This window comes from Anolis carolinensis, chromosome 1 (assembly GCF_035594765.1).
Source record: "Anolis carolinensis isolate JA03-04 chromosome 1, rAnoCar3.1.pri, whole genome shotgun sequence".
In the NCBI taxonomy this organism is placed as follows: Eukaryota; Metazoa; Chordata; class Lepidosauria; order Squamata; family Dactyloidae; genus Anolis; species Anolis carolinensis.
The window spans coordinates 348909431-348933568 of NC_085841.1; the positions used below are offsets into that span (position 1 = coordinate 348909431).

The following is a 24138-nucleotide window of genomic DNA, read 5'->3' on the forward strand; positions in this document are numbered from 1 at the left end:
AACAAGAGCTATCCCATCTAGGAGCTTTGATTTATTTTAACTCACCCTGCTTCCCCAACTTGTGACTTCTAGTAACATCTATATTGGGTTTTCAAGAGCTCTTGCAACTAGTGTGTGTGTGAAATTTGGCTGCTGCCACAGTTGCTCATCTTATTTCAAGCAGTAACTTTTCCCAGAACCTTTATCTTTGCAAATATCAGAAATGGCCATCAACCCCAGGCTATAAAGTTAACTCTTGACATCGGCTCCGATTAATCTCAGGTTATTCTTAGGAACAGGCAGCAATTTCATTTTTCTCTTCATTAATTCAACAGATGCAAAATTCTAAGTTTAGCTCACAAACACCAAGTGCACAAGTATAAGATAAGGAAAATATGGCTGAGTGGTTCTGCATGTTATTAGAATCATATAGTTGGAAGAGACCGCATAAGCCATCCAGTTCCAACCTTTTGCCATGCAGGAAAAGCACAATCAAAGCACTCCCGAAAGATGTCTATAGTCATATTGTTGACCATAAGCCAGGAATGTGATGCTGCAACACAGAAAGCTATTTTAGTCTGCAAATTGAGAGAAGTAATGGCTGCATAATATTCTGCTCTGCTCAGGCCTCCTCTGGAATACTGCATTCAGTTATGGACACTTCAGTTTAAGAAGAATATAGACATATTGAATAACATACAGCCCGCAATGCTTTGATTTCCCTCCAGTTGTATTTATACAAAACAAACAATGGACTTCAAGGCCACTGGCTTTGGCTGCCGCCTGTTACTCACAAACCACCCCACCTGTACCTACAAGTGGGGCTGGTTTGCGAGGAGGCCGCCAAAGCCATCCTGATTTGCTTTTCCTACTGTTTGGCTGGTCATGACTTACTTGGGCAGGTGAAAGGCCACTCCACCAGATCTGTGGCAACCCCCACTGCCTTTTGAGGGTTGTTCCTCTGGAAGACGTATTTCAGGCGGCTGCTTGGTCTACTCCGCTCACTTTCGTCTTGCATTACAAGGTTGATGCTCTTTCTAGGGGAGAGGGGGCGGGGCTTCTGCCAAAATGTATCAAGAGCTTTCTAGAAGGTTCTGTCTCTGACTGCGCAGGCGCAGACAATACCATATGTGCAAATTTCACAGATCCCCACTCAAAGAAACACGGTTGCAGGTAAGCAACCATTACTTTCCATTAGTATGCTCAGTGTACACATGCCTTTCTCTAGAACACTTTTGTAAGAAGTCCACAGACTCAAAAACATCCTTCTTGAACAGGAAGGTAGCTATCAGAATAGTAGCAACTTCTGTGATTTAAAAGCAACAAATCCATAAAGATTCTACCACTTCATTTATTGTTTTGACATCTTTTCAATATATGAACATCTAAGCCCATGGATAGCTCAAGCCACCCTTAGTCTCTTCTTCAATGTTTCCCCTACGCTCTCTAGGACAGACCGCTTGTGCTTCCTGGTGATGTTGGGCTCATTGCACAACCCAGCGTCACACTCCATCGACGTGGGCTGTGGTCGTGCACAATCCGAGGAAGCCCCTTGGAAGAGTCCCTTTTTGGAAGATGGTGGCTCCGTGAAACAGGAGGGCTCTGTGTTCAACTGCAAGGTTGTAGCTGTTTTGAATGATGCAGGTCCATCCTCCTGGGTTACACTTTTGAGTAGCCCTGGGAGGGTTGGAATCACCGGTTCTGTGGAATGACACTCTCCTTCAGTGACATGACGTCTCAGAAAAATTGCCTTACTATGACTTGAGTCAAGGGAACCCAGACTACAGTCAGAGCCACCCGAGACTTCTTCATAATCGCCATCGTAAGGATCCAAGAACTAAAGCAACAAAAAATAGGCACATTTAAGTTCCAAAAGAGAAGATCGGGCAAAGTATACTAAAGATTGCTATTCCTCAAGGAATATACTATACCATTCTTGGGCAAACTTTGGCCCTTCGTGTGTTTTGGACACAGTTCCTAACAGTCTACAAGCTGTTAGGAATTGTGGGAGTTGAAGTCCAAAACGCCAGGAGGGCCAAGTTTGCCTGTGCCAGTACTATATAATCTAGTTTCTGTTGGCATGGCTACTGAGTTGAGATAATGAAAAAGCTTTATTTTCAGTGATCAGATGATTCCTTTGTTTGATTTGTACCCTGCCTTTCTATCAGAAGCAGGAGTCAAGGTGAGTTACAGTCAGATAAACACAAAATGTTAATTAACAACACGCTTAAATAATTACATTCACTTTAAATGCAGTTTTAAAACCACAGATAATAGAAACTTGAAAATATGGAATATTGAAATACATCCGCCGGAAGTTACCATAGTCACCTTGGAGTATCTATCAGAATTCTATCTGGAAATTTGCAAGGTCCGCCAGGGAAAATGATGGTAACTTCCAGCAGAAACTTTATTATTATTATTAATTCCACCCCCTCTCCCCAAGGGGACTTGGAGCATCTTACAACAGAAAAATATATATAAATCAAACATGACAATTTGGAAAATTAAATCAACAGAGGTAAACACATCAAATACATAGACAATAAATAGCAGTAGACAAGTTGATAATAAACTCACAAATATTACTCAGACATATACAAAACTAAATAATGAAGACGTATCACATTAAAACCATTAATGTGAAGCATGCCATAAATCATCTGGAGGACCTAGAAAATTCCTCGAGAAGCCATATTCCTTGGTCCCGCACGTACAGAGATCATACTGCAACGTTTTATCTTGTTTATTCTACACTGCTTCAGTGGTAGGGAAATTATTGCTACTACCAGTAGTAATATGAAAGGAGTTGTGTCAAAATTCAGAACTCAAAATGGTTTAAAACAGAAAGCAGAAGTTGCAAACTTACTGGAAGTTGTGTTAGATTTGTTTTCTCCAGAGATTTGTTGGACAGAACCTGTTTCAATCAACACATTTAATTCAAGTTAGTTAACCGACATCTCATTAACCTAAATGCAAGTTGAGCTTCCCTCATCTGGAAATCCAAAATGTTCTGAAATCTGACATTTTTTGTTGCCAGCTGCCCGCTTCTACCTTCAGTACTGCAGTACTCCTTTTGGTTCATTTGTAAAGTAGAAATCGGTGGATAGAGGACTCCCTGAAGATCTCCTGTACGCAATATATGTCCTATGCTTCCAACCAAAAATACTTGTATCAGGTCTCCTATATAATCTCTCCGATCCTCAGCCTCCCTCCAGTCTCATGTCTCTTACTCAATAGAGATGGCAAATGAACAAAATGTGAAGCTAGAGCTGGCATGGGGAAACTTTGGCCCTCCAGGTGTTTTGGACTTCAACTCCCAGAATTCCTAACAGCCTACCGGCTGTTAGGAATTCTGGGAGTTGAAGTCCAAAACACCTGGAGGGCCAAAGTTTGCCCATGCCTGAACTAGAGAGAGTTGCAAAGATCTGTGAAATGTCCAGAAACATAGATTCAGGCTGAGCACTATGCTTGGATTCCTGCATGAATTACATGAGTATTCCAAAAATGCAGTATTTAAAAAGTGCAATCATGTCACCTCCTAAGTCTTCTCTTCACATTCCCGCATATTTCTGAAACAGTTTGTTAAACAATACGCTGCTTGAATATTTGAATTTCCCTGAATTATCGGCTTGACTGTACAAAGGGGTTTTGCATTCATATACTGCATCCACATACAGGCACACATTACCTCTGTGTTAACATCTGATTCAGATTCAGTGCTGGATTCAACTGTGCACTTTTGCTATCAAGAAAACATAAGGCAGTATTAATGTATTTGTTTTGTGTGACACCTTTTCCCCAAAGTGCTATTACTATGGCTATTTGTTTTGAGGCCTACAGAAATAGGTGCCATTACACATAATTACTCATCCCAGTTCACATTCATGCCTCAAGCATTTCCTACAGTACTTTTAGTAGTACGTGGTTATAGGAAGATTGAAGAAAAGATCCCGGTCATATATGCACACATATACCTCGTGGCCCTGTTGAGTCTCTATATTGAGAGAAAAGTGGAATAAAATGTAAATAAATGAATTTGCAGTTGCAAGAAGCAGCCAACTTAATTAGGATCTATGATTAGATTTGTCTTACTGGCTCAAAAACGAAGCAGCTCTAGTGGGATTGGGATCGATAAACCGATAAATACCTGGTTTGGTAAACAATTGGCATCCTTTCCTTCCATCTTTCTACTCGCCATGAATGGGCCAGATGTGTATGCCAATGATAGCTGAGCCTCCTAGGCTTAAAACAGGTATTGTTTTCATAAAATAAGTACTTTAAACATAATTCTTACCATATATTTGCGAGCGAATTGTTCAGTATCCGCTGATTTTTTTCTCGATCTTGTAAAAGGTTCACAAGGTCCCACTACAGAAGGATGGAAACGACTTTATTAGAAAAGTGATTTTTAAGACCGGTTTCTGGTTCATACTTTCTTTCTCTTTTTGCCCTCATTTCTTGACATGAATTTAAACAACAAGGATAAACTACTTCAATATGAAATGTTGGTTTTGCAGTGACACAATGGCTTAAACCCTTGTGCTGCTGAACTGCTGACCTGAAGGTTATTTATTATTATTTACCACACTTGTACCCTGCCTTTCTCACCCTGAAGGGGACTCAGGGCGGCTTTACAAAAGCAACAATTAGATACCACATATACATATAGGTAAAGGTAACTGTTTTCCCCTTACATTAATTCTAGTCCTAACAGCTGTTAGGAATTGTGGGAGTTGAAGTCCAAAACCTGGAGGGCCCAAGTTTGCCCATGCCTGGCTTAAATCAATAGCAGCAGCCTTTCAAAGTATATGTTTTTCCTATTGTACCTGTAGTTTAATTTTCAACTTTTTTGAACCAATATTCCATTACCATCAAGCATTTTAATTGACTCCAGCTATTTATATTTATTCTGTGTTTATCTAACTAATTATTGTGAGTTATTTTAAGATGCCTTGTTAATAATTAACAATAAACAATGATTATTATATTTATAGCTTAATTAATTTATCCACTGCCTTGCCCACAAGCTACTCAAGGCAGTGAGCAATATATATACACACATTAGAAACTAAATCGTATTTTGAAAACAGCTGGGAAAAAAATAAGTTTGGAGCCAAATTGAGGCCTCCTGATTCATACACAAAACTCACTGCATTCAGCTAAAGCAGAATTGCAGAAATATTGATTAACCAAATTCCCTGTGATACAGTGAGATTATATTATTGTTGCTGTTGTTGTTTGTACTCCGCCTCTTTCCTTAGACCCAAAGTGGCTCACAACCTTAACAACATTGCAATTTGAAACCTATAGATTCATAAGTATTAAAACAAAATCAAACATATAGTTATGAAAATGCATACAGCTGGCCTTCTGTATCCACATATTCCATATCCATGGATTCAATCACACACGTTCCAAAAAACAATTTTATATAAGGGACACCATATATTTATGTCATTATATATAATAGGGACTTGAGTATCCACTGATTTTGTTATCTGCAGGGGTGTTAAAACCAAACCCCAGCAAATACCAAGAGCCCACCAAACATACATTCAAAACTAATAATTGGATTAAGGGCAGTCATTTTAATTCTGTCCCAACTTTGTCCCGAAACTGAGACTTGATTCCATATACTAAGTCAAGGAAAGAGTAGGGTTGCTGCAGATATCATAAAGTTAGGCCTGCTCTTCTATCTACCTTAGAACTGAAGATATTATTATCAACTCTCCAAGGTTTTCAAAAGGGCTCTTTCCCAGCCGCACCTGGAGATACCTGGGACTATAGCTTGGAATTAGTCAAAAAGTACACATACTCTGCTATTTGGTTCCCCATACCTTCCATAGGCTTCCCATTGTGGAACTTTTTCCTTCTCTTCCTTTGCTCCATTGATGCCATTTTGTCTCCCAAAAGCCTCCAATGCTGCCTGGAGGTTGGCTCTCTTTACTCTCAATTATTTGCACCTGTGTCCATTCCCTTTGGAGCTCCCTTTCGTTAGGAAAGGCCAGGTGTGAAAGAGGAACAAGGAATGGCTTTGGCTCTTTCAAGTAAAGCCAGAGTTGTAGCTAAATGGGACCCCTTCTACACTGCCATATAGTGCAGTTTCAGCGAATCTGCATTACATGACAGTGTAGACAGGGTCTTAGTGTGCATCCACACCGTGGAATTAATGCAGTTTGACACCACTTTTAACTCCCACGGCCCAATGCTATGGAATCAAGGGAAGAAAAGGAGAAAAGCCTTACAAAACTATTATTCCCAGGACGCTATAGCATTGAGCCGTGGGAATTAAAGTGGTATCAAACTGCATTAATTATAAACTGTAGATGAACTCTCATAGAAGCAGTGTAGTAGAGTGGATTAATCATTGGATTGTCTCCAGCCAAAGTCACACTCTCTCAGCCTCTGAGGAAAGTAATAGCAAGCCTCTTCTGCCATAGCTCATATGATATAAGATCATGGGAGTTGGGATTTCCCAAGGTCTTTGGCCTTCTCTGCCAAAGAGTGCTTGTGCCTCACCAAACTACAACTCCCAGGATTCCATAGCATTGAGCCGTACCAGTTAAAGTGGTATCTATCAAACTGCTGTGAGTCTACAGAATAGATGCACCCTGATCTGTAAACCTGATGGTAGAAACTCACGTTCTACTTCCACTATAGGTCACTTTTTCAACTGAAGTGTAGAATTAAACCCCTTTCCATAGATCAGTGGTTCCCAACCTTTTTTTGACCAGGGACCACTTTGACCAGAGACCACTTTCCAACATTAGTACCAAAAGGGTTATGAATCAGTTTTTGGTCAACTTCAGATTTGGGTTGGTTATATAGGGTGCTGATTCAGAAAATTGCATTGGATAGACCACATCAGCTCTAGTTTCTGAGACAGAACATATGACATCCAGCAGTCGCCATCTGCTCTCCCACAGAAAACCGTATTTAATAATCTAGAGCTGATGTGGTCCATCCAATGCAATGGTCAGCTCTGCAGAAAGGAGCAGAAATAAAATAAATAAAATGAATTAAAGAGGAAGTTTGCGGACTGGATTTTTGTTCTCGTGGCCCACTGCTGGGCCACAGCCCACAGGTTAAGAACCACTGCTTGTTCAATAGTTCTCTCTTTTCAGAGCATTGAATATCAAACAAAAAGTAGGTGCTAGAAATCATATCACACGAAAGCTGACTGACACAACCTGGGAATCACAACCAGACACTGTGAAGACATCTGCCCTTGTGCTTTGCTACTGTGATGCCGAATACGCATGCCAGTGTGGAATACATCCCACCACATTAAAACAGTCAATGTGGTCCTTAAAGAGACATGGCGTATTATCACAGGATGTCTACGTCATCCTACATCACTGGAGAAATTATACTGTTTAGCTGGTGCACCACCTGACATCTGTCGGAAAGTAGCAGCCTGTAATAAAAGGACCAAGGCACTGACATCTCCAGCCAATCTTCTGTTTGGATATCACCCAGCAAGCCAATGCCTTAAATCAGGAAACAGCTTCCTAAGATCCACAGAGATACTCACAGGAGCACCTCAGCAAGCGAGAGTCCAAAAGTGGCAGGGTAAAACCCGGAACCTCAATCCATGGCTGATACCAGAGGAGAAACTTCCTCCTGGACACACAGAAGACTGGGCAACTTGGAAGGCGCCGAACAGACAGTGCTCTGGCACCACGAGATGCAGAGCCAATCTTAGGAAATGGGGCCACATGACATGCAAGTGTGGAGAAGATCATGCCACAGAACACTTACTACAATGCAGTCTGAGCCCTGCCACATGCACAATGGAGGACCTTCTTACAATGACACCAAAGGCACTCCCAAGTGACCAGTTTCTGGGGCAAGGAAATCTAGTATAATGCCAAGTTTTTAACTTTGTGTTTTTAAATGCATTATAACTGTATCCTCAATTCGCTTCTGACACGATAAATAAAAGAGCATCTAAAAATTATATTTACCATTAACACTTGTTGGGGTCACACTGTGTTAATAATGGGAACAGACATATGTGATGAAGTCATATAACTGAAGGATGTGATACGAACGTTGCAAATCAATACAATAGGCAAAGTATCAGAAGACTTAAGACTTGGGATGGTGGAGGAAGAGGAGGAAGAATGCATAGGGGAAAGATGTGTATTTCTGGCTTATATGCATGGATTTGAAAGCTGAACAGTGAAGAAGACTGAAAGAAAAGAAAAATCAGCTCATTCTAAATATGGTGTTGGAAAAAGAGTGTGAAGGATCCCAAAAACTGCTTATAACACAAATGAATGGCATGCCTTGGAGCACATCAAGCCTGACTTCTCACTGCAGGTTGAGTCTCCCTTATCCCTTATCCAAAATCCTTGGAGCCACAGATTAATTGGATTTTGGAATACAGTAGAGTCTCACTTATCCAGCGTTCTGGATTATCCAATGCATTTTTGTAGTCAATGTTTTCAATACATCATGATATTTTGGTGCTAAATTCATAAATACAGTAATTACTACATAGCATTACTGCGTATTGAACTACTTTTTCTGTCAAATTTGTTGTTAAACATGGCGTTTTGGTGCTTAATTTGTAAAATCATAGCCTAATTTGATGTGTAATAGGCTTTTCCTTAATCCCTCCTTATTATCCAACATATTCACTTATCCAACGTTCTGCTGGCCCATTTATGTTGGATAAGTGAGACTCTACTGTACCTGTATTTGCATATACATAATAAATGAATGACGGGGGAAAGGGGGTGAGGCACACATCCAGCACCTACTTGAATTTTTCTCATGGGGATTGTGTGGTTGTCAATACATATCATAAGGGCTGCATGGGTTGCAAATGCAGGGCAGACCAGTGCACTGAAGCCGAATTGTTTTGCAGCTGTGAGTCTAGCCGTGGAGACGGGGGAAAAAAATCAACTAACAGGGTTCTTCTTCCCCAACGTATGCTTTATTTCACTGCAGCTATTTTAAAACGCAGCTATTTCTGAAAGCTGTGAAAATCCAATTATGCGCAGCAGAGTCAAGCTTACTCAGAAAGTAGAAAAGAATCCAAAGAAGATGGGTGATCCGTTTCAGGATTGCTGCAAAAAAAGGAAAAGTGGTACAATCAATGCACCCAGTCAAAATTAAACCATTAAGAGTATTTTAAAATTGGGTACCTTTTTCTAGGTAACGGAGAACTGCCCATTGCTCTTTCTAATTCAGGATGTATCTGCACCAGGCATGGGCAAACTTGGGCCCTCCAGGTGTTTTGGACTTCAGCTTCCACCTTTCCTAACAGCCTCAGGCCCCTTCCTTTTCCCCCTCAGCCGCTTAATTTAATGACCATGGCTCCATGCTATGCAATCCTGGGATTTGTAGTTTGCTGAGGCACCAGCTTTCTTTGGCAGAGAAGGCTCGAAACCTTGCCAAACTACAGACCTCATTGTTCCAGGACAGTTAAAGTGGAATAATCCTACAGCATAGGTGCACCCCAAGGTTTTCTTTTCCATCACTGGAAGCTTTGGGGTTCTAACATGTTTGTTTTTAAAGAAGGAATTTTAAACAGGCAGCCAGTAATGATTGTGCAACTTTTTTGGCCAAATTTAGGGCCCGAGCTGTGACGCAGGCGGGAGAGCAAGCCAGCTGCAACCAGCTGCAATGAATCACTCTGACCAGGAGGTCATGAGTTCGAGGCCCACTCGGAGCCTATGTTTGTCTTGTCTTTGTTCTATGTTAAAAGGCATTGAATGTTTGCCTATATGTGTAATGTGATCCGCCCTGAGTCCCCTTCAGGGTGAGAAGGGCGGAAAATAAATGCTGTAAATAAATAAATAACCTACAAAGAGTGTACTTTTTGCTGCTGTGCATTATACGAGGGTTATCCAGAAAGTAGATTACGTTTTGGAATTAAAAATGAACAAAGAATAGGAGAAAACATTTACCATATGCAGTTGAAAGCCACACCCAAATACCACTTCTCAACCTAGTTGCCATTCAAATCTAGGCACTTATCATAGCGATGAATGAGCTTGGCAACTCCTTCCCCACAAAACTCTGCTGCTTGCGTCCTCAACCAGCCGCATAGCGTGGGGGAAAGTTGAGTGCGGGGATTTTGCTGTTTCATGGGGATGCCCAGTCCCACACAGCGGGTCGCACACGTGGAATTCTGGAGTCTTTTGGGTAGGAGTTGTTTCCTCATCCACCGTGTAAAATCCCTGCGCTCAACTTTCCCCCACACTCATCCTGGATAGCAGCTGCAAGAAGGGGTGACCGGCTGGTTGAGGATGCAAGTGGCAGAGTTTGGTGGGGAAGGAGTTGCCAAGCTCATTCATTGCTATGATAAGTGCCTAGATTTGAATGGCGACTATATTGAGAAGTGGTATTTGGGTGTGGCTTTCAACTGCATATGGTAAATGTTTTCTCCTATACTTTGTTCATTTTTAATTCCAAAACGTAATCTACTTTCTGGATAACCCTCATATTTTTTGGTCTCAGAGTTTTGAAAATTGAGGAGCGCATTGGGTTTGATAATGCGTTAGACTCAAGTAGATCCGGGTAATATTATCCAAGAGTTTGTTTTTCTCTACCTCACGCCTGAGTTGCACGTAATTTCTTTTGCCGCAAGGTTTCCCCAACCCGGTCTAAAATTGGGATCTCCTTCGACTTCTTGATCTTCCTTTCCTCACGCATGACGACGTCTCCATTGGGCTCTGCAGGAAGAGGCTTTGACAAGAGGGCCGAGCGTGTGTTTGGTGGCGACCCTAAACATTGTGAAGGCTCAACATCCATCAAGGAGTGGTTGGGCACCAGCGTCAGAGCCTCTGCAAAGTAACCCAAGCCTCTAGGAAGCTCCGAGGGCCCTGAAAGCCTTTGTGGCAGGTTGGTTGCGCCATCTTGGCGGAGACTTTCATTTGCCGTCTGGATGTCACCGGTTGTTTCCATGTCGATATCATAATGCCTTCCTCCTTTTGATGGAGACACCTCTGTTCCTGGTCTTTCAAAGATTCCTTCCTCTCCATCTTCTAATTCTTCTTTAAGGTTTGTGACTGAAGAGCGAGCTCTTTGATGCCATCTGTCACTGGGAGCATTCGCGTTACAAGTGGAATGAATGGACACCTCTTCCCAAAAACTAACACCAGAATCTGAAGGCTACCAAAACAAAACAACATTAAAAAACGTACACATTCAAGATGTCACCACTTATTCATATGGAAGAAAAGAAGGTGTGAGGGAAGACCATCTAGGGTTACCATAAGTTAGAAATGACATAAAGGCATACAACGTAATCGTCATTAACAACAACTGAGAGTGCATCTACACTCTCTACATTAAGGCAATTTGACTTCAACTAACATAGCTCAATGCTATCAAATCCTGGGAGTTGTTTTTCATGATATTTAGCATTCTCTGTCTAAGGGCGCTGGTGCCTCTTCAAACTACAGCTCCCATAGTTCCAAAGCATTGAGCCATGGCTTCACCCAATGCACAAAAGGCTTGCTGCCCTTGGGGCAGGGATAAAGAGTTTCAAAAACCTCAAGGACAGGACAATAATAGTCCATGTGGAAAAGATCTTGGAGGCAAACAAATTGAACATGAGCCAACAGCAGCTAAACAAGCCAAAGGGACTTTGGGCTGCATCAGAAGGAGTCTAGTGTCTAGATCGAGGGAAGTCATGGTAACTCTCTATTTTGCTTTGGTTAGACCTCACCTAGGACACTGTGTCCAAATCTGGGCACAACAGTTCAAAAGAGATATTGACAAGCTAGAAGGCGTCCAGAGGAGGGCGACTAAAATGATCAAAGGTCTGGAAATCATGCCCTGTGAGGAGCGTCTCAAAGAGCTGGGTATGTTTAGCCTGCAGAAGAGAAGGTTTTAGAGGAGACATGATAGCCATGTATAAATATGTGAAAGGATGTCATAAGGCAGAGGGAGCAGGCTTGTTTTCTGCTGCCCTGGAAATTAGGACTCGGAGCAATGGGTTCAAATTACAGGAGAGGAGATTCTATCAGAACATTAGGAAGAACTTCCTAATCGTACAAGCTGTTCAGCAGTGGAACTCTCTGCCTCAGAGTGTGGTGGATGCTTCCTTGGAGGTTTTTAAACAGAAGCTGGATTGCCATCTGTCAGAAATATTTTGTGTTTTTCCTGCATAGGAGGGGATTGGACTAGATGGCTCATGTGGTCTCTTCTAACTCTAAGATTCTATAATTCTTGGCAAAATTACCAGATGTTGCTTGGAACCAGGCAGAAACATGAGTTCAAGGAGAAGCACAATGGTCCCTCCCTTCCTCACAGTTCTCGTGATTCAGGGAGCAAGTTGTGATATCAGCTGAGGCCCGGTAACATGTCTGGGGGGTGAGTAGGGCATGTCCACAAGAAGGAGACGCTGGATGATGCCAATGTCAGTCCCCGGAAACCATTGGATTGGGGCCAATGGTCACTCCCCACCAGGTCACCAGCTGGACAGCTTAGGAGGCCTCATAAAACACAGTTAATGGAAATGTACATCTATCTCTCTCTGATTTGTCTGGTCAGGAGAGTTTGACTTTGCTTGATCTCATGATTTCAAGTTCAATGTGCAATGGTTGTTTTGCTGGCTCCCTTATGTAGTAACTAGCATATATATCCACATCATATATATCCACGTATACCCAATTATTTTAAGGGTACATGCGCCAAATTTGACCCAGATCCATCAAGATCCATATATGAGCCTTTGTGGAACAAACCAACCAGCATACATGCATACATACATTCATATTTTGCCTTGTATATGTACAAATGTCATTGTAGCCCTTGGCTGAATGTATAGGTTGCTTACCTGTAACCATATTTCTTCAAGTGTTGATCTGTGAAATTCGCACATATGGTTTACCCCTGCGCAAGCGCACTGGGGTAAACCGTATGTGCGCATTTCACAGACAACACATAGAAGAAATGGATGTTACAATACTACTTTATTCCATTTCCCACAGGCATTCAGTTATCAAAATGTTAAGTCCCTTACTGAATTCCAGACCCTATTTTGTCTCACAAAAGTTGGGGCTGTCCTCCAAGCTTTAGGCAACTGTTGAGCCTTACCAGTATGTGCCTGAAAAAGGAATAATAATTGCCAATGTCTGGAGCTTTCTTATTTGGGTCTTCCTTTGGTTTGCTGTTATCCACCTGCCCCGTTCAAGAGAATGAACAGCCATGCACGCAGAAAGAGTCGTAACCTTTGCACATTTCTACTGACCTCTAATTCCCTCTCTGGGAATAGGCCGTAGATGAATTGCAGGAGACTTCGGGGTTTTCCATTGTTATACCACAATTGCCATGATTGAGTTCCATGTTTGCCTTGTTATCACGCGATGTTTGGCTCTCCCAGTGCTGTACCATGTTGTACCACTGTCGGGGCATTTGGAAATCAGTTCTCGTCTCACTTGAGTAATCTATTAATGATCCCTATTGTAGGGACCATAAGCCAGAAAACAGTAAACTATTGCCTATGTAGCTTTGCCTATGCTTATACCCCTTCCTTCCTGTGAGCTGGTGCCTTTCTCCAGAATGTTACAAGACCAAAAGTTAGCTTGAAATCAACAAGTGAGGTCACAGGTATCACTTATGCCAAAGTGAGTGTGGAAGGTGAGGAAGACCCTCAGCCATTGGTCAATTTTAGATACTGAGATATAAAATTCTTTGTTTGCTACGCACATGTTGCAACGGCCATTTGCATGGTACGGACCCACTAGAGTGGGTACCTACGGCTGTTTTGCCTTATCATCAGCTGTGATAACAATAAAAGCCTTGTTTTATTGCTCTCCTGGAATTCTCTCCTTTACTTCCCCTCCGGGATAGTCTCCAACATTATGGCTCAGTAACCAACTTGAATGCAAATAAAATTCTCCTTTTGCTTTTCTGCAATATTGAGCAACGTGTGGCTCAATCGCTCCTCCTTTAAAGTTTCCATTCGTGTCTACAGACAATTCCTAGTGAATGGGCAGGGAGGCCACCTGGATTCCCAAGATAACTGTTGTACATTTATTCTCCATTCTCCAGCACATTTTTTCAATTTACATGTAATGTTCAGAGAAAGCATGACATTCAGGAAATCTTTAAAGAGGAAATGAAGAATAAATACACAAAAGTTTGAAGAGTTATATAGTCAGCCCTTCATACCCATGGATTCTGCATCCACGGATTTAACTGTCCACAACTTCCAAATTTTGCACCTTGACCCAGATCGTTGGGATTTTAAGATTTTATTCTGTGTGTGACTTTTATGACTGTTTTTATTGTTGTTTGATGTTTTATTGTTGATTGATCTGTTTTTGCTGTTTGCTTTTGTTTTTATATTGTTGTTCCGGGCTTGGCCCTATGTAAGCCGCCCCGAGTCCCTTCGGGGAGATGGGGCGGGGTATAAGAATAAAGTTGTTGTTATTATTATTATTATTATTATTATTATTATTATTATTATTATTATTATTATTATAGTTGGTTTTAAATTCCAAAAAAAAAACCTTGATTTTTTTCCATTTTTACATAAGGAATGCTATTTCACCACATTATTGTCTATAATGGGACTTGAGCATCAGTGGAGACCCACAGGAGACAAAAGTGGACAAGTATTAGTTTGCAGGGGAAAGCACTAAAAATTGTAGAAATGGCATGGTATGTGTTCATAATCCTGTTGGATACACAAAGGTGATTTTGCCAGTTCCCTCCTCTGGAATATAGCCTACAGCACCTGGGATCTATTGGTGGTCTTTCCTTTGAAGGACTAACCAGGGCTGACCCCGCTTAGCTTCCAAGATCAGATGAGATCCACACCTCTGTTACTCCAGTTGTGTGTATATGAGGCTGGATCTAGGCTGGATCTACACTGCCCTATATCTCATGATCTGTTCCCAGATTTTCTGTTTTGAATTGGATTATGGGTCTATACTGCCAGATTATCTGGGATAGAAGATAATCTTGGGTTTATTTATTTATAGCGTCAGAAGCAGATTGAGGGTACAGTTATCATGCATTTAAAAACACAAACAAAGCTAAAAACTTGGCATTATACTAGATTTCCTTGCACCAGGAGCTGGCACTTGGAGTGCCTCTGGTGTGGCTGTGAGAAGGTCCTCCTTTGTGCAAGTGGCTGAGTTCAGACTGCATTGTAGTAAGTGCTCTGTGATTTGCTGTTGTTCACACTCGCATGTCGTGGACTCCACTTTGTGTCCCCATTTCTTAAGATTGGCTCTGTATCTGGGATCAGATCCTGGGATAGAGGGCAGTGTAGATCCAGCCTGAGTCTTTAAGTCACCTATTTACTCATTACATTTCACAGGATTATCTTAGACCATGAATTTCCAGGTGTTTTTTTCAGTTCCTTCAAGACTACAACTTGGTGGCTAGTGGTAATGCCATAAAGTTTAGCCCTATATACAGTTAATCTTTGCAGATTTGATAATTCATGGATTTGATTAATACGTTCTTTCTAAGAATCTTTCGGTCTTCCAGTGTGACTTAACTTCAAGCAGTTGTGCTGGAAGATGTAGAGTTTCCTTAAAATGAAGTTTTTCCCATTTTTATCAGGGGTCTTACATCCCTTACCGCAACAAATGTGGAGGGCCGATGGTATTTTACTCCCAATCCTCTTTAGTCATGCAAACTTTCAGGCTAGGAAAATGAAGCAAAATACACATTTTATCCCAGTCCTGCCTCACTGTGGATTACTAACTTCACACTCACACATTCCTTCTCCTTTGTGTAAGATCTCAGTCATTATATCATCAGACCCGTGGATCATATTAGAAGAATGACACATAACAATGCTTGGTAAAATGGAAGGCAAGAGCAAAACAAGAAAACTCCCATTACTGATGGATAGACTCAACTAAGACCTGAGCAGTGGACTTGGAGGTCTTTAGTTCATAGGGCTGCCTTAAGTCAAAGCCTGTTTTACAACAAGCAACAACAGCCATGGTTGGCAGGCTACACAGAGGACCGTAGTGACAAATTCAAGTGGAGCAGACTTTATTGTCTGTCTAATACAAATGATATATAGCAAAGCCTTACTGTCTAGATGGCACTGTGTTGGGAGAGTTGCTGGAGATGAAAAATGCTTGAGCACAGAGTAGAGCGAGCATTTCTATCTTTTAAGTGCTTCCCTACATACATACAACAGGCCTTTGCACCCCTTCTTCCCTCTCACCAAACCAGAGAGCACCCGCGGGGCACCTTGTGATGGAAAGCAGTGCTTCTCCTCTTGAGTTTCCTGGATCCTGTGGTGGTGGAGACGCCGAAGGCACCCTTGACACAGTTCCTCTCATTCTGACGGTCATCTGCTGCAGGCCGGAGGAGGAAACGCTTGTTGAGCATATTGTTACGGCTGTCTAAGGAGAGGAGGCTAGCTTTCTCTTTAGACTTTTGAGCAGCTTAAATACAAGATGGAAACTAATGCCCAAGATTACCACGGTGAGACCCTGTAACCACCTAAGAGTTAGGTAGAACATATTGCTACACATTCTCTGTAAGACTAATCTTTAACAAGCTGAATCACAATTACAGGGCATATCCAATCTGATTTAAAAGTTTCTGATTGTGGCTCTATTATTTCCCCTTTTCCTGCTGTGTTAAAATAGAATACAACTACTTATCCACCAACTCGATATCCATGGTTTTAGTTCCCCACGTTCCAGAAATAGTGCCCCGACCCAGAAGTGTATCTTTCAAGGTAGGTTCAGGAGAGATTATCATTGTGGCCGGATCAATGAACCTGACAACAATCATGAAATGAGTCGAGATGGCACAAGTTCAGTTCGTTGTTGCTGTGTGCCACCAAATCATACCTGACTTATGGCAATCCTAAAGCAACCTATTCTTGGGTTTTGTGGGGCCAAGAGAGTGTGGCCAATCCAAGATCATCCGTATAGGGTTTATACATCTAAAGGATGACACCAGAAGAGGAGGTCTAGGTCTTCCAGACTTCCAGTTGTACTACGACGCTGCAGCCCTGAGCTGGATCAAGTACTGGGCCGCTCTTTAAAAAAAGGAAAACCCTGACACTTGAAGGACAAGACCTAAATAAAGGCTGGCACAGTTATCTTTGGAGAGGGAAAACAAGGAAGGAATTTTTTTTAAGAATCACTATTTGAGGGCAGCACCCATAGGAACCTGGGAAAAGTATAAGAATAGGTTTTACACGAAAATACCGCTATGGTTTTCTCCACTGGAAGCGGAGCACATGAGGGAACTGCCAAGAGAAAGATGGTTAACATATAGACAAATACTAAATGTGGGAAATCAAGGAATTAGTCTCAAATCATATGAGGAAATTAAAAAACTACAACTGACAATGACTTGGCTGAACTATTGGCAAATCAAGGAAAGCTTCAAAGAAGATAAGAAGACAGGTTTTCAAGTAAAAGATACCTGCTGGGACAGAATTTTAAAAATAGAAACAAAAACAATTAAATTGCTATACCAACAGTTGCTAATGTGGGAGACAGAAGCAGAACAAGTTAAAGAGGTCATGACTAAATGGGCGAGGGAAGTAGGACACACGATAAATCTAACAGACTGGGAAAAGATATGGAAGAGGAAACTAAAATTTACATACTCAACGGAACTGAAAGAAAACTGGTATAAAATCTTTTATAGATAGTACATCACACCAGAAAGACTAGCGAAATTTAACAAAGGTAAGGGAGATGGGAAATGCTGGAAATGTGGTAAACACATAGGAGACTTCATACACGTGTGGTGGAGGTGTAAAAAGATACAAAAATTCTGGCAGGAAACCCATAAAGAAATAGAGAATATACTAATTAAATTTGGTTTTCGTGACCAAGAGGGAAATCCAACCCTCGTCTCCATAGTTGCAGTACAACGCTGAAAATACTACGGCACATTGCCTCACCATCATAACCCACTAACAGGATTCCAGCTGCAGTTTTCCTAAAGACTAGAATTACTATTAATGTCTTGCCAACATGTCCTTGCCATACAACTTTATACAGTCTTTGGCTAGAATAGATATTTTAGTCAGTTTCCCTCACATGGCATTTTAGCCTGCTCTCCTGGAAAGGAGAGAAAACAAAAGTTTGACATATGGAAATGATCACAAACTCGGGGAAAAAAAATGTACAAACCTATTTGTGAAGCCATTTGACCTTTTTTCCCTGGAAGACCATCAGCAGGAATGTGGAATGTGTCCTGTTTCAGAAATGTTTACATTATAAATATTTAGAACAATACTTTCAAAAGTAGATCTCATTCGCTTCCACTTTACAAGTCTCTGGCTAAACTATTCTTGTAAAAATGTGTGGAAACTGCTTGAAAAATGTTATAAGTAGTAGAATGAAAGATAAGTCAAAATACAGTTCTTGAAGGTAAGAACCATTGGATACGGTAGGAATTTTATTTGAATTGACATTTAAGGTACGGCCCCCTTATCCATGGATTTGATATCCATGGTTTCAGTTATCCATGATGCAAAAAATAATATGCCCTTCCCCAGAACTGTTTGAGGACACTTTTAGGTTCTCCATTGTGATTATATGGTATTCTTCAGGCCCAAGACTCTCAGAAGGTATCCCTTGTGGATACGGGGTCATACTTTATAACAGGCAGGGGCAAGCTTCGGCACTCCAAGGTATTTTGGACTTCAACTCCCACAATTCCTAACAGCCTACTGGCTGGAGGGCCAAAGTTTGCCCATGCCTGGTATATGCAGTATTTGTATGTTCACCAGGATGTTGGAGACCGACTCCCAAATCCCTTTCCACAGAAAATATCCTTTTGGAGCTATCAAAGAGAACCTGAAATTTCATAAAGTCTCCATTTGCGTCCTCCACTCATTCGTCCACATAGAAGGGAACCAGTCTTCTGGCAAAACAATAATTCCTACCTTAAAGTTGGTTTCGGAAGGTGGCTGAGTCCCAGGCTCCACTGTACAATTCTGCTTTGGTGGAAGGAGATAGTAGAGGTAGCCTGTTAAATGCCTGACTACAAACACACAACAAACTAATCTATCTTGTTATTGATCGGATTTATCGTCTCTCAGTTATCTCCCCGCATCCACCAGCAAAACAAAGAACTCAGTTCAAAATTGGGTCAATTATAGTTAAAACACAAATCAGGCTTTACTTCTTTTGTTTCCTCTTCTTTTTCAGTCACTGTGGCCCCTTCTACACTGCCAAATAATCTAGATCAGTGACTCTCAAAGTGGGCGCTACCGCCCCCTGGTGGATGCTGCAGCAATCCAGGAGAGCGGTGATGGCCATAGGTACATATATCTTTCTGTTTAATTGCTATTAACAATTTTTAAAAAATAATTTCCAGGGCGCTGAGTAATATTTTTTCTGGAAAGGGGACGGTAGGCCAAATAAGTTTGGGAACAACTGATCTGGATTATCAAAGCAGATACAGTAATCCACATTATCTTAATTTAACTGGATTATATGAGTCTACATTGCCATATATTCCAGTTCAAAGATGATAATCTGGATTTTATATGGCAGTCTAGAAGGGACCAAAATTTACTATGATGGTCCTAGTCTACATCACCGTGAGGTGTCTGTTTGATCCATCTAAAGCTGTCTGGAAGAAGGATATGTTTCTCAGCTGATACTTCTTGTTTTTTTTTTTTTACTCCTCTCATATGTCTAGAGAGATAAATTGAAGCCTGACCATATCAAATGAAGACAATAATAAGTATTAAATTTTAAAAAAATAATTAAAACATTACAATTAGAAATACTTTGATCTAGAGCAGGCACAGAAAGCTACCGGTTGTTAGGAATTATGGGAGTTGAAGTCCAAAACACCTGGAGGGCCTAGGTTTGCCCATGCCTGATCTACGGTGAAGAACTACTGGTTGAAAAAAAATTGGGAGCAGGGGACAAATAGTTTACCATGAATCTGTGTCTTAGTCCCTCCATCCAGTCTGGACCGGCAGCAAAATCCATCAGAGTTGAAGTCTAAAAGAAAAGTAATAGAAGCAAATCCCGCTTCAAGAAACACTTTCTACCAAGGTCCCATATCCAAAAGTGGCAACAATTTTTTACAATCCTGTCATCCGCTATGTCCTTTCATTTTTGTAGCCATGCAAATGATCTCATTTTGGGGTCCCCGCCTGACTTTTGTGCCCCCCAAGGAGGGCTCTTGGGAACCCAATCTCCTGGAGAGGACCTCGAGGCTGATGTTGATTTCATCCATTGTGACACAGCATGCAGTCGTGATGTGACTCTTTCATCACTTGGTTTGTATACAACAATTTGTTTTTCATTTTAGTCACTTTTCCCAAGGAGATAGAGCAGGGGTCCTCAAACTTTTTAAGTGGAGGGTTCACAGTCCCTCAGATTGTTGGGGGGCCAGACTATGATGAAATAGTCCAAAATTAGATTGTTGTTGTTGCGTGCCTTCAAGTCGTTTCAGGTCAACCCTAAGTCTGAAGTTTAGGACAGAGGCCAGGGTAAATGACCTTGGAGGGCCTTAGTTTGGGGACCCCAGATCTAGACGATGTCATAAGACCATAGGTAAGCAAAGAGACCTCCAAAGTCCATCTAGATGGTGTCATAAGACCATCAGTAAGGAAAAGGACCCTCAAAGGCCATGTAGATGATATCATAATGCCATCAGAAAACCATAGATAAGGAAAAGGACCCTCAAAGACCATCTAGATGGTTTCATAAGACCATACGTAAGGAAAAGGGCCCTCAAAGGCCATCTAGATAATCTCATAAAACCCTAGGTAGGGAAAGGGGCCCCCAAAGGCCATCTAGATAATCTCATAAAACCCTAGGTAGGGAAAGGCACCCTCAAAGGCCATCTAGATGGTCTCATAAAACCATAGGTAAGGAAAGTGACCTCCAAAAGCCATCTAGATGAGTCTCATAAGGCAATAGCTAAGCAAAGAGACCTTCAAAGACCATCTAGACAATCTAATAAGACCATAGGTAAGCAAAGAGACATCCAAAGACCAGATAGACTTAGGTCAACCCTAAGTCTAAAGTTTAGGACAGGGGCCAGGTCAATTTTCATGAGCAAGTTGGTCTACTTACATTCAAGGTGCATGGCATTTGTCTTTTTCCATTTATAAAGGAAATAAAGAAAAACATGCAAATGCAATAGTCAGTATTTGGAATCTAGTGTTATCGGTTGAGACCTTGCATTGTTAAACACAAAATTTTACTCATACTTAGCGTTTCTCATACTTAGTTTTTCAATGCAATGCATGTATTGTAAAAAATATTCAGTAGAACTGCTAGTCTGAATTTTCTTTTTTTTTCCAGCTGGGAATTCTTTTTTACCCTTCCTGATGGTTAGAGCTCTTCGACCATGGAATATGCTGCCTTAAAGTGTGGTGGTTTTTAAATAGAGACTAGGTGGTCATCTGTCAGAAGTGCTTTGACTGTATGTTCCTGCATGGCAGGGGGTTAGACTGGATAGCCCTTGTGGTCTCTTCCAAATCTAGGTTTCTATTATTCTGCTCAAAATCTGGCATTTACAGTTGCATTCTGGGACTATGTTCCAAGTAAAAGTTGTCAACAAACCAACACTATCCAGAGCCAAGCTGGCTGGAGAGGTCTGGGAGTAGAAGTCTTTTTCTTAAAAGATTTTTTTTTGCCAAGGCAGGTAAGACTGCTTCTCAAAATTGCAATGAAGCGGGAAAAAAATCCTTGCTCTGAATGTAAAAGAGCTGAGAAAGGTCAGGTGTCACGGTTGGCATCCTTGGGCACCTACAATGGCCTAGTATAGTTCATTCTTTGCTGACAATGTTGAAGTTTTACAAGGTCTTTTAGTCTTCTCTCTCGAAGAGTACTGATGCCTCACCAGACTACAACATCCATTATTCCATAGCATTGCCCCATGGCTGTTTAAGTGCTGTCAAACTGCATTAATTCTGCAGTGTAGATACACCCGCTGTTGTCTAACTCTCAAACCACTTTACCACACTGGCTCTTCTCAATCAGGAATTATCTTCAAAAAATAACTTTTCAAGTTCTGATATTTGTGGTGCGGTGACTAGAATGCTAAACATAGACACAGATAGTTTATATGTTGCATAGTAAGAGCACAAGGATGCAATCCTATATCCACCTTCCTCTGTATAGTATCTTTTTTAATGGGACTTTCTTTTGAGCAGATATGTCAGATTGCACAATCCAAACTGATTAGATTTTAGAAAACTGCACTAGACTCTTCTGACAATAGTATTAAATAATCAATATCCAATCTGGGGTTTCACTAATATATTACTTATAAATCCAAACATATAAATTAACTTGGAATTATTTCAACGTTGTCAGCCAAACATGTCATTATGTTATCTTATTTGTGCTGTCAGTGTTGACTAATTTTAGTGTCAGTGGCACAGTGTGTTAAAAGTGCTGAGCTGCTGAATTTGCGGTCCAAAAGGTCGCAGGTTCGAATCCGGGGAGTGGAATGAGCACCCACTGTTAGCCCCAGCTTTTGCCAACCTAGCAGTTTGAAAACATGCAAATTTAAGTAGATCACATTCTGGCGGGAAGGTAACAGCGCTCCATGCAGTCATGCTGGCCACATGACCGTGGTGGTGTCTACAGACAACACCAGCTCTTCAGCTTAGAAATGGAGCACCAACCCGCCAGAGTCAGACATGACTGGACTTAACGTCAGGGGAAACCTTTACCTTACCTTTAGCATACTAGGGTGCTGCATATCTAAAGCAGAGGTTTTACAACAGTATTACCTTGCAGACATTTTAAGTCTCTTGCTCTCAAATGCCAGCTCTTTTTAAACAAGATACAGCAATCTGTTCCATAGTTGTGACTATGGTGACAAGACATTGTGATACATGCTGCATTATGACATCATTGCTAACATCCAAAGTTATTTCCACTTTTTGTTCAGCTCCAAAATTCAGTATTTTGTACTAATCTTAAGCGTACTAGGGCAAGGGAACAGCTCCATATCCATGATTGCTCAGAGTAGAGAACATGCCCCCTCCTTAATGTGACATCTTTTCAAATAACAATCTTAGCCTTATTTTCTCCAGGCTAAACACCCAGCTCCCTCAGGGCTTGGCTTTTATCATTTTGGTTGCTTTCTGGGGACATGTTGTAGCATGTCAGTATCCTTGAATCGTAGCGAGAACTGGAGTTTTCTAGGTGAGGTCTGACCAAAGCAGAAGGGGGGGGGGACTATGACTTCTTGCGATCTAGGCACTATACTCATATTGATGCAGCTTGGCATCCTCAGGGCAGGGAGAAATGTGCCAACTCATCTTACACCCCTGACAAAAATCCCAGTGAAAAAACTACAGGGAGAGCTTTGGTTGGAACAGTTCATTCTCACAGTTACTGCTGCTACATCTTCCCAGAACTGGAGTATTAAATCCAACTCTCCACTTGTACATTCCATTTGTTTTCTATGAATATGGTTTCTTTTCTTCTTTATATAATATCCCAAAACTGACTGCGCAGGCAGAGGAAATCCCCTATGTGTGAGAAGCTGACAGTGCAATGTGCTGTATGAGTGGTCCCCTTCTGTGGATTCTTTTAAACAGAGGCTGAATAGCATCTGTCAGGTTTTGATTGTTGCTAGGGGTTGGACTTGATGACCTTTATGGTCTCTTACAGATCTATGATCTCATTTCCAACCCCATACTCAAGAAATAGCTTTTAATGTTTTTGTCTTTTAATAAATTTACCATAAAGCAAAACTTATTGCTGCCGTAGTTGTACAACGAACATAGTATAGTGGTCTTAGCTATGAACCAGGGGAGGTCAATGTTCAAATTCCAGGGACACCTGCCCCAATGACATTGAACCAAGTCACACTCAAGATGAAGGAAACGGCCTTTCGGAATGTACCTTGCAAACAAGCTCTGAAATTATTTGAGGGTATCAGTATGCACAAGTTTTTTGGAGTCCTTACTTCTACCCTGCCCAGCTCCCTTGATTCTATTCATAAAGTAGTACAGTATGTAGTAGTACTCTAGGTGTACTGCTGAATTTAACTAGAGAGAAGCCACTAGGATTGGTAGTTTCAAACTAGACAGCTATGCCAATATGCTGTTCAGTGTCTGACTAGTGGCCTGTGAAAACCTCATTAAGAAAAGCACAAATGCTAACTGCCTCTCCCCTCAAAATATTCCACCTTCCAAATCCTTTTGAGGATTTTTTCAGTATAACTGGATCAGAGGAGTTTTGGCCTTTGCCTTCT

At 41.3% G+C, this 24138-nt stretch overlaps 1 protein-coding gene across 9 annotated transcripts; it reads right to left on the reverse strand.

Annotated features, from left to right (window-relative positions):
• Nucleotides 1–1310: 1310 nt before the first annotated feature.
• Nucleotides 1311–24111, reverse strand: LOC100556457 (uncharacterized). 9 transcript variants are annotated; one of them, XR_010002193.1, is made up of 9 exons: nucleotides 22609–24111; nucleotides 19845–19910; nucleotides 18839–18892; nucleotides 18081–18144; nucleotides 16168–16274; nucleotides 10548–11109; nucleotides 9009–9059; nucleotides 4277–4350; nucleotides 3682–3724 (listed from the first exon to the last, which is right to left on the reverse strand). XR_010002193.1 is itself a non-coding variant. In XM_062968490.1 (7 exons), exons 2-6 carry the CDS (start codon nucleotides 19896–19898, stop codon nucleotides 10549–10551), a joined length of 837 nt encoding a protein of 278 aa, XP_062824560.1. In that variant the 5' UTR covers nucleotides 19899–19910; nucleotides 22664–24111; the 3' UTR covers nucleotides 8905–9059; nucleotide 10548. The 9 variants fall into 9 exon arrangements, 8 of the variants coding, with proteins under 8 accessions (XP_003224111.2, XP_062824560.1, XP_062824559.1 ...); XM_062968490.1 differs by lacking the exons at nucleotides 3682–3724; nucleotides 4277–4350 and having other exon boundaries at nucleotides 8905–9059; nucleotides 18839–18889; nucleotides 22664–24111; XM_062968489.1 differs by lacking the exons at nucleotides 3682–3724; nucleotides 4277–4350 and having other exon boundaries at nucleotides 8905–9059; nucleotides 22664–24111.
• Between the last annotated feature and the right edge of the window lie 27 nt (nucleotides 24112–24138).

Excerpts from the sequence above, each read along its gene's own strand:
- LOC100556457 (XM_062968485.1), bottom strand. The coding sequence starts at position 22,632 with ATGCAGCACCCTAGTATGCTAAAG. Across the intron at positions 16,275-18,080 it reads TCAAATGGCTTCACAAATAG|CAGATGACCGTCAGAATGAG; the intron begins GTTTGTACATTT and ends TCCGGCCTGCAG. Across the intron at positions 11,110-16,167 it reads GCACTGCTTTCCATCACAAG|CCTTCAGATTCTGGTGTTAG; the intron begins GTGCCCCGCGGG and ends TTGTTTTGGTAG.